General features: G+C 46.3%; 1 protein-coding gene across 1 annotated transcript in view; it reads right to left on the reverse strand.

Moving 5' to 3' along the window:
- LOC126529444 (fatty acid synthase-like) overlaps nt 1-14,867 on the reverse strand; it is a 66,332-nt gene that overhangs the window by 25,083 nt on the left and 26,382 nt on the right. Inside the window, exons 8-13 of the mRNA XM_055069851.1 lie at nt 13,769-13,958; nt 12,646-12,875; nt 8,909-9,112; nt 7,550-7,807; nt 4,607-4,823; nt 1,389-1,646 (exon numbers count right to left, since the gene is read on the reverse strand). Of these exons, the coding sequence (XP_054925826.1) occupies nt 1,389-1,646; nt 4,607-4,823; nt 7,550-7,807; nt 8,909-9,112; nt 12,646-12,875; nt 13,769-13,958 (1,357 nt within the window). The remainder of the gene's footprint in view (nt 1-1,388; nt 1,647-4,606; nt 4,824-7,549; nt 7,808-8,908; nt 9,113-12,645; nt 12,876-13,768; nt 13,959-14,867) is intronic.

Here is a 14,867-nt window from a genome sequence, read left to right on the forward strand (position 1 = left end):
CATGTGTTGTTCCGAATTATTTATCATAAAAATGTACTAGTACGCTAATGTAGCACTCAAAGGCGCAATTCCCAACATCAAGAGAACCCCCCCCCCCCCCCCCCAGGTGACTTAATTCATTTCGCAAAGCAGGCCAGTCTAGAATCGCGGCGGAAATGATGACAGCTGCGCCCCTAATGTCGGCTTGCAGAAATAAGACTGGCTTCCGCCTTTCTTTCATAATCAGCTGCGTCATCGGGGGTTCCTCTGAGAATTGAGACTGGGGCCTTGAAATACGAAATTACCGTACTGAATTCTAAATTGCGTCATATATATATATATGACAAGAACGCTTTAGAAAGGAAAAAAAGGAAAGAAAAAGGTGGCTCGCCATCTCGGCCTTGCGAAAGTGGATATCCAACGAAGCTGCTGAAGACCACTTATACAACTTCTGAGGAGGGTATGCAGTGCTTTATTGCTTAGAGTAACGGTAGTGATGGTAATTTAGAGTAATCGCAGTAATAATAATAATGACAATTTTGACAGGACGTCGCTGCTGGTCGTCATTGCCGTTTCTTTTTCCCTCTGCTACTCCTCGTATTCACGCTGCTCCTTGGCAGTCCTAACTATGCGTTGCCTACCCATAGCGGTGCTGCAACAATAAGATCAGTTGCTATGTTGTTATCTTTATATACGAAATAATAGTGACGTCACCCCGCACGTCGCAAGCTGCCGTCGCCGCGGCTGCTTGCGAAACTATAATATTTACCCGGAAACGTATGCGGGGAGCCCGAAGTGCTTCGCGTTGTTATCAGGGGCTCCTTTTCATCAATCATGTGGTTAGGATGCTTGTCTTGGTTTTGTCCTTTGTTGAAACGAATGCTGCCCTGTATATTGTGTGCATGATTCCAAGGAATGTATGCATTGTTCGCTTCACTTTGCTGAGTGCATGAAGCGCGCTTTAGCTCTGTCGCGAGTCGGCCCGATATGCACTATCCCCGGGTTCGGCCCACACTTTTGCAAGCGGACGACAACACGAAAGATGCCGACCAACAAGAGGCTAACAGCTTCGCTGTGAAAAAAGAATTTTGCTTCGAATGCGATTGCCTTCATGATTATCATGTATATGCACACCGCAGGCGCTCAAAATACCAAAAGTCAATTAACAGACTTTTGTCAATTACGTGTTTGCACATTCTGTCAATCTCGAAACTAGTGTCAACAAAACGCATATACCGCCTTTGCAAGCAGCACTTGCGTAGCTTCCACCATCTTATTAAAATTGGTGGTATCACGTTCTTGTTTCTGCGTTCTTAAAGCATAGGCGCGAGCTCAAGTTTATTTTGCTTTAGCGCGGGCTGGGCGCAAACAACGCTGCGGTCCGCGCACACCGCAAACGAATGCCTCACCTTGTATGTCAGCCTTCATGATGCCTCGGAAAGCTCCTTGGTAGTCGTAACCGCGCACGGCGAGCTCCTTGTATATGTCCTCAGCGTCTAGCTCGTAGGCTGTGCTCTCGGCACAGGTCACCGGCAGCTCCGTGTCGATCGCCGAGGACGCACCTTCGGCAACGCGAATGGAACCGCTTGCCGCCACCGCGCCGCCTTCTTCGCACACCTCGAACTCGCCGGAGCAGTACATGATGGTCACGACAAGGCGCAGGGTACCTGGTCACGTGCGCGAGCCATTCTCGTTAATGCATTCAGCGAAGTGCGGCGTGTCTTCCGCTCACATACTAGAATAACGTTTGAACCAGTGCATAATTACTGCTAAAACGAGGACTCGCGTGATATCATCGACTTGTCACATCACTGTGCTATGTGGGACACCGGATCTTCTAAATTCCAGTGGGAACGCTTTCAAGCTTCAGAAGAGGCCTAAGTAGTTTACATTTAAAAAGAGAAGCAATGGGATTTAACTTCACGAAACATGGCAGCGAGTTATGAGGGACGCTCTCGTGGATGGCTCCGGGTTAATTTTGGCCGCATAAGGTTTTTAACGTGTAAGCGAAGCACGGTATACAAAATATTTGCATGCATTCCGCCCCCATCGAAATACAGAACCCGGAAATAGAACGCGTAACCTCCTTAAATGCGTGACCCACTACGGCGGGTGAGTTTTTACTATAATTTTTTTTGTTTGTTATACGACCCGGTTACGGCTTGGGCGCCCGTTCGGTGGATACGTCATGATGCACTGGCTCGTTCCATTCTTTCGATAGCTCGAGCCTTTTATATTTTGTTTCTTTCTCTATTATTCGGGAGGATTTGCTGCAAGGCATTAAGAATAACAGAAATTTAAGCGTCACACACGAATGCAGCCAGAAGCAATGCGTGCTGCCCTCTGGCTTATCTTTTCGTTTTGGCAACCAACGTCACTATATTTTGGCGTTATTATTGCACAACTTCAGCAAACATTTACATCGCCCGTTGTGACATCACAGTAATATATTTGATGCCTGTCCTACTATTTCGCGACAAACTTCGCTATGAAACTAAAAAATCTCGAACATTCACACTTTGTGTGGTCATTCTTTTACGTGCAAGGTGCATGTGGTAAATTTTTTGCAACATTTAATATATATCCGCCAGTAGGCCTTTAAATGGGACGCTTAACTGGAATGGTGTTACGTGGAGAGAGGCACGAGAACGACTATTTGCAGGCATATTCACAAGCGCCGATACACGTAACACTGCCCAGAGCGAACCGCCCGCGCCAGACTGTACATTCGTGGTCCTCATCATCCTTTCATCGATGTTAGGCCTGCTCTCGGTCAATGAAGTAATTGTTCCGTAGTTATGTTAGGCTGGGCCGGAACACAGTACGACGCTTTTTGCAGTACCAAAAGCGCCAGTGTCACAGAGAGAGCAGGATTTGGGGGACAGAAAAAAGCCAACAACAAAACACAGGTGGCGACGCCACCGGAAAGTTCAAGCACTAGCTCAGTGTGACGTCATGGACCATGGTACCGTTCTTTCGCTGCTTGGTAACAGCTCATCGGTAAAGGCTTAAGTTCTGTTTGGTTGGAACAAGCCCCCCTATAGAGCAAGTTCCTAGAATATTACCTTCGACACAATGAAAGACGGCCCAAATGGGCGAAAGTGCATCGAAATAAGTCAAGGTGACACATTTGTACCGAGGTTTACTCAGAAAGTTGTAACAAAGGAACATCTTAGCTTTCCTGTCCTCCGCTATTAATTCTCTATAGTCTGCCATAATAAGACTGAGAGCTTGTAGAGGATGATTCACTGATATAAGTTTATTTAGTGTTTTCGCTTTTGTGTTCGTATAACGTAGATGTAATTACTGCGACATTGAACGCGCTGTTCAAGCTGCACCTCACGAATTACTCTTGGTTGAAAAATACAGGACCATTTTTTTACGCACCGGCATAAATTCTTGATATAATTTATGGAGTAAATTTTTCGTCGCCGGCACACAATCACGACTCAAACGCTCAAGTTGGAAGCGCAGATTGGGAGGGCTGTTTACTGTGATAGAAAATGGCCGATAGTGAATTACAAAATCCAATTGATCTAGATTTTTCTGTCGTAGATGGGAATATTTGTTACGTTGGAAGAGATATTTGCCTTTCCAAGGTAACGAGTGCTTTCGAAATTGCGATTATCCCCTGTGCTTCGCCAATAGAGTGCTACAATTATACATTCTTTGATTGGGCGTTCCTTGTCCTGATAAAGTGTGTCCTCCCAAAAGTAACCTGGCCACGTCAAGTGCGCAGGATCAAATCCCGGCCACGGCGGCCGCACATTTCGATGGGGGCGAAATGCGATAGCACCCGTGTACTCAGATTTTAGGTGCACGTTAAAGAACTTCAGGTGGTCCCAAATTATGCCGGAGACCCCCACTACGGCGTGCCTCATAATAAAATCGTGGTTTTGGCACGTAAAACAACATATTTCGAGTCCACGCCACGTGGCCCCCGTGACTTGATTAACCCATCTTACGTTGAATCACACGCCGTACTCTAACACCATCGCGTTCCTTGCGTTTCTCCATGCATGTCGCTTATTTTCCTCAGTCATGTAGTATAATGGTATGTTGATAAGTGGGTCAAAGTTGCGTAACTTTATTCTTTGCCACTGCAGCCTGCATTGACAGGAATTCCAGGTGGTGGACTGATTATTTCGGCAGTTTCCTTGGAGCAATCGTAGTTACACAGTCAATGAATCTTGATTTAACGTACAGCTACTCAAGTCGCCTTGTTTCCTTAAAATTAATGTGGATACTCCCTCAGAACAGACACAATAATTATTGGCTGCAGGCATCTTGAGCACAGGGAAGGAAATCTGCTGCTTTAGTAAATATATGTGAACGCCACATGTCGAGCATCCCGTCGACCGTTGTGACACGTTTACTAAAGTGGTGGTGCGCTAAATAAAGCACTAAAGTCAGATGGAGCCACCATTGAATATGCAAAGGTTTCACTTTACTCTAAGGGCAAAGTCCACCGTTTTCTCTCGGCAACCACAGGATAGCATAGGCGGGCTGGACGTGTACGCGATTTTGCGAACACTGGCTGCAAGATTTATATGTTCGCGGTACGTAATAGTGTATATATACATATACGCACAACTTCCTTTCTCTCTCTCTCTCTCTGGCCACATACCCGCATCAGGCAGGACGACGTTCTTATGCAGTTTGACATGTTCGAAGATGACGGGCACCTCCTCGATAACTTTGCCGCGACGCCTACTCAAAGACTTCCACGCGAGCACCAGGTGGCCACCAACAGGGAATGTCGCCTCGCCACAGAGCCGATGCCCCGCCAGGTAGGCCTCGTCCTCGTTTCCGCTGATGTCAATGCTCACAATATCATCCTTTCCCTGTGCGTGACAGAGTGACTCGTTACCATACAGTGATCAACGCACTGCATGTTCGAAGTTTGAAGAGGATCAGGTCAAAACCATACGAAACAAACATATACAATGCACAAAAGCATGGGATTGGGAAAACAAGATGTTACGTGTAATTAAAATTCAGTAACGTAAATATACATATCGAGATGAATCTAAATGAAGGTAGTCGGAAAGACCACTACCTATTGGGGGCGAGGACTTAGGGAGTCGCCATCTGGCGGAAGCGCCTCCCTTACGTAGTATGAGGGATCACGCGGCACGCTCCTCCTAGGTTTCGCTTATGGCGCTCAATAAGAACACCACGCGGCAGCCCTCCTGGACATTTATGTAAGTAGTCTCAAAACGAGGGAAGTTTTTGACTGTCGATATAATAATCTTGGGCAAACTAAGAGCACAGAATCGTTTACACACGCTATCTACCGAATACGTACAGTGAACGCCTACTGCGCGCGGTCGCCGCGATTATCTCTCCCGAACCGGCTTCTTGCGTGAAAGGTAGGCAAACGCTGAGAGTAAACTACGTGAAATATGTTCTTATAGTGGGTTGTCTGTATAACCAAATGGAGCATAACAGAATGAAGCCTCATTGCAGCGATCGCACGGGTTCGCAGCGACCGACTGCGCGTCTACATGCATGTCCGCGCACAATGTTTTGCTTTCGCTGTGAGCGCCTTTTCGCACCGTGCCGTGATCTTTAGGATGGAGCATATGAGCATTTGGCGGTACACTAGCAACCATTGTTGCGTGGACGATATCAGAACTGTTCAAAAATAATGTCGTTATAGAGACTTCGACGCCTGTATACGGCGACTGTGATGTGCCATCGCGACGATTCAATCTTTTTTCATCTTCTAAATTCTTGGACATTTCAATGTTATTTCTCAGGTTGCGTCGTAGTGTATGTTTATCAGTATTCGCAGCGTGCGATTTACCTGTGCTTCTTTTTCGTAATCCAGGTGCAAGAATTCATAACACAAACATGACCATATATGCCTTTCTTTAATGTGCGCCTTACCGCTCCCTTTCCGTTCCAGTGAACTTGCCATTTGCTAGCATCAGCAAGTTCATAGAGCAAACCGTCATGACATTAGCCGGGCAGCGGGCGCGGGCGAGCGTCTCAGTGCGCGTTTTCTGCTACTCGCTGAACATCGCAGTCCCGGCGCCCTAGCAAAAATCTTCCTCGCGTCTGTGCATGCTGCATACCTTAGTTGTTGTCGATGGCTGTCTGCTGGTTCTAAATTTCGCGAGCCAAGCTTCACGCAGCTCCTTGTCCTGCGGCTACGTGTGAATAAGGCTGACACCGGGCTCCGTTGCGTACGTCCGGCACTGCGGCACCGAGCGGTAGCCTACCATGCTGCACGCCTCCAAAGGCAGCCACTACCTATTATAGTATTTTCAAGTGCTGTCAAGCAGACACCCAAGGCGATAAAGCCTCACCACTTAATCAGAACCGCAGCGCAACTGGGACTTTCGCCTTTCGTTTTCAGCTCACTTCGGCGCTTCTGAAGCAGCCGACGTGGCCGCTGTGTCCACCTGATCCCTCATGATACGTCACTCCGACGGTGGCACCAGCTTTTCCAGTAGTGGAGATGGCCCCCAATAGGTGGCAGTCGAACTTATATCGTCCACAATTTACACAGGCGGTGTGGTGCTTTTTCGTAAGGCTACCACGGCGCCCGTCCTCCCGTCTACGTTCTTGGGTATTTGCCCACGTGTGCAGTATTACCCGGTTATAGGGTGAGCGAGCGAAATTTACCGTCATAAAGGCAGTGTTATTCACGATTCATTCTGTAATACATCTATAAACTGGCATCATTATTTTCTTCTGAAGGAGAGTGCATTTCATCGAACACATTTCTATTCAAAACAGGTTGAGTAGAGCTAGGGCCCACATTTTGTAACGTTATGTTTATTTTCGCTTTTCGTCACGTTTCGCGCCAAAGGAACGGGTTTCCTTAATGTTTCCGATGACGCACAACTGCAAGTGATCAACTATGGGTGAACAAGAGAAGCCGTAGCGAGAGCAAACGTTTCGGCAAGTCTTCGTGTTGCGAACAATAAAAGATGGATGATAAATGTTGTCATCGACGCGTTTCTGTCTATCAATTGCTTCCGGCGCATACGATTAGCGCATGGGCAGCCTTCAAGATCTGTTTTTCTTATCAAGAGGAAGAGCCATCGCTGCCGCATGGATTTGAACGTAGCTTATTCCTTTCCTTGGCAGCATCTGTATGTACCCCATACTGAAAGGGGCCCTTCAAATCTACTGCGAGAACTTGTTGGGTCGCACACATAGCAGCCTCACGACGCGGCAATTTTCGGCTCTTCGTGCTACGAGACCTGACACCAAATCGTGGCACTGTGATCATAGGTCAGAAATGAAAAGCGCGATTTACGTTCACATGTTATGGCCGCGGTTTAAAAGCTACGGCGTTACCTTCTACAGCCATTTTTGTACCGTCTTATCACACAGCCACGAGTAATGTGTTACAAGCATGGCATATAACGTGTCAACATGATGATAACGACGATGATGACATTTATTTGCATCCTTCTTGAAACGGGGCGCGAGCAAATGATCACGTTGCCTACTTGATTTAATCAGGTTTTACTACATCTATCGATATCTATCCAGTTGCCTATGTGACCTAGATCTATTTGAATCTCAATGTTTCTGGAAGCGTTGGACTCACCTCTACAAGGGATGGAACGTCTTTCCACGATGCGACGGCCCACTGCTGTGTGTGGTCCCAACTGACCAGGTGGCCAATATTCGGCGTGCCGCGGGGCACTGGCCACGGGACGGGCGGGTAGAGTGAGGATGGGTCCATCTGCACTCCCAGAGTGTGGAGCTTGCCCAGGGAACCCAAGAAGAAGGAGTGGTTGTCCGTGCCTCTCTTCATGAGGCCGACGCAGGAGGCGCCAGAGCCCAGTGTACGGCGTAGAACCGACTGCGGACAGTTGGCTGCTTTAACGACATTCGTGGAGTTCCTGGAACCCATTCGTATTCAGTTTTGTTTTTAAATTCGTACAGAAAATTGTGAGGAGCGTACAGGGAAAGGAGCGCTGGAGCGATCAACCAGACGCGCATCCGGTTTGCTAGCGTACATCGTGAGAGGGCGGTTAGGGCAGGCAAATAAGGGAAGAAAGGGAAATGAAGGCAGGAAGGAAAGAATAACAGTGCGAATAGGTAGGCTTGCCTATCAGGCCTACAACCGGCTACTGAGGCCAGTGAATTCCAAGCAGTCTAAAAATTCCTGCGTCGTTTCGCGAGCCTGCAGCTCATGGATCGTAGTTCGAGATGAGCTTCCTACGCATCATGTGGGGATAACTTAATGACCTTAAACTAGTTTCCAGCGTTTAATGAGAAGAGAAAGCCAGATTTTTGAAATTGCGACAGCACAGTGTGAACACTGGCTGTAAACTGATTTTATTGCCAGGGAAAATTCACCAGGAAAGCGATGTGGTAACAGAGAGAATGATTCATATGGTGGTACATTAGTTATAGCGGCCGCGTAGCCGGTCGTGAATTGGAACCACACTGCTTGCGGCAACGCGCATTCCAAAGTTTTGTTGTACCCGGTTGTGAGACACCATTCCCGTAATCTGACGCGACGCAAGTGTCTCGCTGTATCGAATGACAACAGTGTTAGTCATGGTTCTTGACAGCAAGAGCCTCTTGGCCGACCGTTGACTTGTAAACAGTGATAAACACATAAAAACGACCTCCGGGAGAAATAAGCTGCAGAGCAGCTGGTGTCAACAGTTTCGGGGGGTGTTTTCATGAACATTGCGCATTTCCAACAAAGTTACTTCTTCCACTCCCCACTCCCCCCCTCCACAGACACACAAAGAAGAAAGAAGGAATGAAGGGTTTCGTGTCTGTGCACTAGTACAGACATAAAATACCACTGCAGGCCAAGTGCCAAGGCTGTGGAATTGTCCAGCATTCTTCTGAAACCTGACGCAGCGTAAACATTTCACAAGTGGCTATGGTGACTGTGAATGTAACGAAGGTCTATGCACGAAAATGTGCCGATACTCGTTCTTACCAGCAGAAGGCAATGAGGCGCAATCTCCACCACAATGGCGTCTCTAGGCACGTGCCGCAGGGCCTCGCAGAAGAGCACGGGTGAGACGAGGTTGTTGACGAAATACTCGGCCGAGCAGTGCTGAGCGATGGGCTCCGTCCAGCGGCTCTCGGGAACGGAGGAGCTCACCCAATTCTTTCCTCGGGGCTTTGGCTCCAGCACAACCTGTTTCAAGCACGCGAGAAAAAGAAAGGCTGGTTGATCCTATTAATGAATGCTGGTGACGTTGCTTACTGGCATGATGGAACGTTGTTGCAATGCACTGCGCCAGACCAAACAGACGGGAACACGAAATGCACATGGAGGGCGCTGCACATCAACTGGATTCACTAGGCAACATATTACGTGCTTAAGAGAAGCACATTTGTGGTAGCATTTGAGAATTTATGACACAGCAATGAAATGGCCCTTCACGCGCGCGTACCGCGCTGGGAAAGCGAAAACCGAACTTATTCTCGTTGACCTCCCTGCCTTACATTTCTTCCGATATCTCTCTGTTACATATGTTCAGCTTCTTTACCCAAAATGCGAATGGAAGTGGTGTCAAAATCTGAATCTCGAATCAGTTTAAATTCGAGCTTTAAGCTCCATAACAACAGAACCGAGTTGAAAACGCCGTGTTTATGAAATATCACCTGAGGACTGATAGTGCATTAGAAGCGCACTTGCGAGATCAGCAATGTTATTTGATCGCGTCATTCACAACTTACGTACACTTTTCGCAACAATCGGCGTCGGAGTATATGCTTTGCCGTGCCCAGCGGTAGGATGCGCGATCCTCCTGCTGCAGGTTAGCTGAATCAATTACATACGTAACGAGGAGACAAAAGGACGATATTTAGGAAATCTAAGATTTTGCAACACAACCCCCTGATGGGCGTACATGAGCCAGGAGTTAGCTGTATTAAACTTGACATAAAACTGTTTGTGATCCGAGACTACACTGTGAAACGTAAACACAGCCGTTATTCGAGAAGGGAAACAGAAAGTTCTTTGTAGTAACAACATGAATTATTGCCTTATTTCAGGACACATATGTGTCGAACTGTTCTTATTTCCTCAAGAGGAGGTTTGACAGAAATGTCAATAATTCGACCTATAATTCAGCCGTGAAGAAAAGTTTGCTCCAGTCGTCATTAAAACATCTGTCGATAATTCACCATTGGGTCTCCGGAAAGACAAGATGGCTTGACAATTTAAAACACCTTCGCAGCGGTAACCATATAGTTTCTACAAAAAAATTTTAAAGGCAATCCAGGGGTTGAGATTGGGTAGCTACCAGGCATGGGTTTGATGAGAGTAACATTGATTTCTTCAGTATTGTGGATTTGACGTTGATTAGAAACTATCACAGAAATTTGATGTGCATTTGACGTACACAAATGTATGATAGTCAAATGCGAATCCTTTCTCTGAATTCTAGGAGAATGGTAAATGAAGTAAGTGAACTTGAAATGATCTTACTTTTCTACAACCCTCACTTAGTGCTTTTAATGGAGATCTGGCTGAACAGTAACATTGGTGACCATGAAATTGTTCCACCTGGTTACTGCATCTATCGACACGATCTTTGCTCACGTGGCCGGAGGTATCGCAGTGACTGTCAAAAAACAAACGTCACATGGGGTGCAACAGATAGAAGATTATGAATGACTTTTTCTAAGTATTTCACTGAACGATTTATCGTATGCACTCTGGTCTTCTTACAGTGTACCGGATACTGAAAGGTCATTTCTTCCTAGACTGTGTGATCTTCAGTTGAACATCAGAAACGAAATGCTGCTATAATAGAACATTTATATTTGCCCTCATGTGACCGGACACATTTGGTATATGGTGAATGAGACAAATGCGAATGTAATTTTCAATATTAAGTTAGCCTTAAACGTTGGACAAATTGAATTTAAGCACACTAGAAAGTGCGCTTTTGGAACACCTTTTTATCACCTTATCCAGTGGGGTTATTGCTGTTGAGGCCGGTATTTCGCATCATCAGCTGTTATATTGCTCTTGGTCAAATAACCGTGGTGCAAAGTGCACTCGGCGTGATGTGACCAATGGTAGGAATTTTGAGTATATAATGACATATCAAGCATTGACTACTTGGAGAAAACACTTGATATTCAGGTTAGTTCCAAAAATTTTCATACCTGACATGGTTTCATTTTAAGAAAAATTCCAACAAAGCTCAGTTTACTGGTATACAGCTCGCATGACAGGTCTAAAATCGAATATGCTTCAGTCATTTGAGATCCCCAAAGTAGACCGCATACACAAAAGCTAGAGATGGCACAAAAGAAGAAGAAGAAGTGTTTTAATGATTGGAAAATGTAGAGAGGCCGGCCGGATAATGGAGCATCTGGCCTGCTACTCCACGTAAGGGAAGGGGAAGAGGGTTAGAAAAAGGGTCACAATGGGGGATGATAATGGGAGGGACGAGGTGAAGGACATATTACACAACTGGTATCACAGGCGTGAGTCCAGGCCCGTGTCACCTAGGAAACGTGAAAGTGCACGCAGTGTCTCTGTCGTCTGCCAACTCCGTGGCCATGCGCCTAGCAAGAGGTCCTCCGACAGTGGTCCATTGTGTAAATGTCTCAATGTATCTGCCATTGTCAGTCTTTCGCGCGCATACTCAGCACATACGTCGCAGTGTAGTGATGCAGTAGAATGCCAGAGGCCTGCGTGGTCGCCTAAGTGACTTCCGACAGCGCGTCCAGAAATACCGCTTCCCCGTGATTGTTATATGTGAGCCCAACATGCACAAAAGAAACTTTCTAACTTATGTTTGGGAAATCGAAAATATGCTGGTGTTGAAAATATGGTCGCATATAGTATTTGCATATTTTAAAAGCAAACTAGACATGTGCGTGCCTTCATATGTACAGCACTTAAGAATCCGAAGTAGTGGGCCCACACATAATCATGCACCAAAACCAATTTTTGCAAAGGCCAATGCATTTAAACAGTTTTTTCTCATTGACGATTTCCGACTGGGACGCCCTCACTAAAATGGTTTTTAAGGCCAGTGATTTTTGCAAGGAACTTGAACAGATTTTCTTAGATAAGTCTGTTTTTTCTTTGAATTTATATTTCGAAAGGTGCAGAGATATACCCTGTTGATTTGTTCGTGCGAATACTCATATTTATTCATTTGTGTTTATTAATGTCTAATATTTGGTACCCTTATATTGGACGATATCTTTATTATATTACAGAACCCCTTTGGCCAATCTGGCGTCTGGTATTGTGAAACGCATAAAGAACATTATTAAATAAATTCATATTGCTTTAACTTTCTAAATGACCATGAAATCATGTATTTCGAAATGCACGACAATTAGTTCATAGGCACATTAAAAATGTTGCGAATTGTTTAATGTGTAACGCTACCTCTTGTTGAAAACGATCACGTTCCGGAATCGTAAATCCGTTTAATGCCAGAGTAATAAAGTTTAAGCAAATCCACATAATATTCACCATTACCTTAATGGCTTGAACTCCATGCTCTCAGCAGTCGTACGCACTTGCGCCAGAGTTCTCTGTTCTAGTTCTCTTTTTTTTTTTTTTCGCAGGCAACTCTACGGCAGAGGCCGTCGGTCAAGATTATGACCGCTGCTTTGTCCGTACTGGAACTAACTCCATTTATTGTGGATTCTCACGGCAGCTACCTTGGACAGTGCTCCTTCGTCACTCACCTGTTTGTATTCTTTGAGCAGCGCAGCTCCTACGCGCCGCATCTGAGTGCTATGGAAGGCCACATTCATGGTATTCACAACGCGAGCGAACAATTTTTCTTGTTGTAGCTCCTTCACCAGGTCGAAAATGGCGTCCTCCGGTCCGGACACAGTAACGCAATCCTCGGCGTTGTGGCAGGCAGCTTCCACACCGTTGCGGCGACGCCTTTTCGCTTCTTCCCATGTCAACCCTGCGTAGAGAGTCCCACGTTAAATGCACCGTCATCGGCTATAGGTGATGACTTCCCATAAGAAGATGTCTTAAATGTGTGTGTGTGTGGGGGGGGGGGGGGGGGATAACGCTAGTTTTCGGTTCCGAATGGACGCAAAATGCAGAAATTATCTTTTCTGGAAGCAACCATTGAACCGGGCTGAATGAAGCTTTTTTCAACCTAAGACCCTCGTCGTGCAGTCGCGCTTATACACTCTACCATCGATTCTAACCAACTAGCCCGCCAACGTGTTTTAACCAAAAATTCCTTGCATTGGCAACTCGCAAATTATCCTTCGTGTTCTCGTTCGTATTTATGAACAATATATGGGATACTTATTAGCTAGAGCTGGCTGTTAAATGGCTTGCAATGGAGCAAGCCATTACCATGGAGCATTCGCGTCGTCGCTATTGGAATGACTCAGACTTGCAAGAATTCGACTGCCTTTTCCATTTCCCTTCTTGTTGAAATTTTTTGCATGTTTTGTGTACTTACAAGAAAAGTGGGATATTTATAGTGTTCATCCAGTGTAGTCTCTGGAAGGGAGCTTACACGCCGCGCTGTTTCCCGCAGAAATTTTATTTTTGCTATACGACACTCTGATTTATCATCCTTCTCCGTCCTTTTGCTTTTGTGTTTTGCTTTCACTGCTTCAAAAGGCAATTTACGCGTGCTGATCGCCTTCCGCTGAAACACATGGTCAACCTGAGGTGAAGCATTCGTTGGCGACTAAGCGCGCGCCAAGCTAACTCCGCTTGTATCAACATCAACGCCACGATCAGCATTTTTGGAATTGACACTGCAACATTGTTGCTTTTTACAAGTTCCTCCAGGCTGCACGCAACTTTGCGAACACGGGCCCCAATGCTTACCTACAGCGGCCATGGCTCCTCTCGGGAGATTTCCTACATCGGTGCATCGGCCGCGCCAGTACGCGCACAGCACGGCCTGCTCAGCGGTGAGGCCCCCGTCAGCGTACCCACTGGCGATCTCTCCCAGTGAGTGACCCACGATTCCGTCGGGTCGAAGTCCGAGAGCGTAAATGACGTCGACGAGCGCCACCTGTGGACACATTGCAAACCACCCGTTTCCTTTCTTTCAGATGCCATCGGAATCGTGTCTATGCTGAAGACCGTTTCCAGTCTGTGAAAACACCACGAAAATTTTTCCTGGTTTAAGCGAGATTGCAGCTGTGGGTACACCTCCGTCCTCAGCAACCTTCTCTAGCAGCTTCATCATAGCACTACCGCTCAAATTCGGAAGTATTTCGGCAGGACTTCCGGTACGCGCTTGCTGAAATTTTGCGCTTTATGACTGAAACCTCGCAGAGGTTTCGCAGACTTAACTTGTCTAGTTTGCTTGAATAGAAATAGCAATAGATCGACAACTGTTCTCTGCTTCCGCGATCACTGCGAGTTTTCACGATCACAGGAAGGGTTCATCAAATTTCTTGCAGTTTTCATCCATATTTCTGAAACAAAACCTCAAGATTGCAGCGAGGTTGCCGTGACGAAACTTTCCAAAAGGCCGCGGTAAGGAGTCATTTCGAAACATGGCTCAGTGTTATCTTAATGGTCATCATCATTACCATCCTCAGACGAGCGTAAGCGATAGAAGCACTGCTCGTGACGTCAGCAGAGTGTAGATATGACATTTTCATGTGATGTGCGTTCAAACTACAGAGGCATTTGTACTTAGGTGAGGAAATGTTAAAACTCGATTAACTTGGGCGATCATGAAGTTTCTACGACGTCGCAGTTTCTACGTATCGTAAGCTGCTACGAGATGAGTATTCGACAAAGTGGGCCGGCCCCGGAGATAGCGTTGCATTACACGACGACTCAGAGCGTGAGCTGTCGCAAGGAAACAAGACGACAAAGTGGCACGGGGTGCACGGGCACAATGATTATTTGGTGCGAGCCGTGACAGTGGTCCATTTGAATCATCTTCAAAAAGCCGACTAGCTTTGGA

This window comes from Dermacentor andersoni, chromosome 8, assembly GCF_023375885.2.
Source record: "Dermacentor andersoni chromosome 8, qqDerAnde1_hic_scaffold, whole genome shotgun sequence".
NCBI lineage: Eukaryota > Metazoa > Arthropoda > Arachnida > Ixodida > Ixodidae > Dermacentor > Dermacentor andersoni.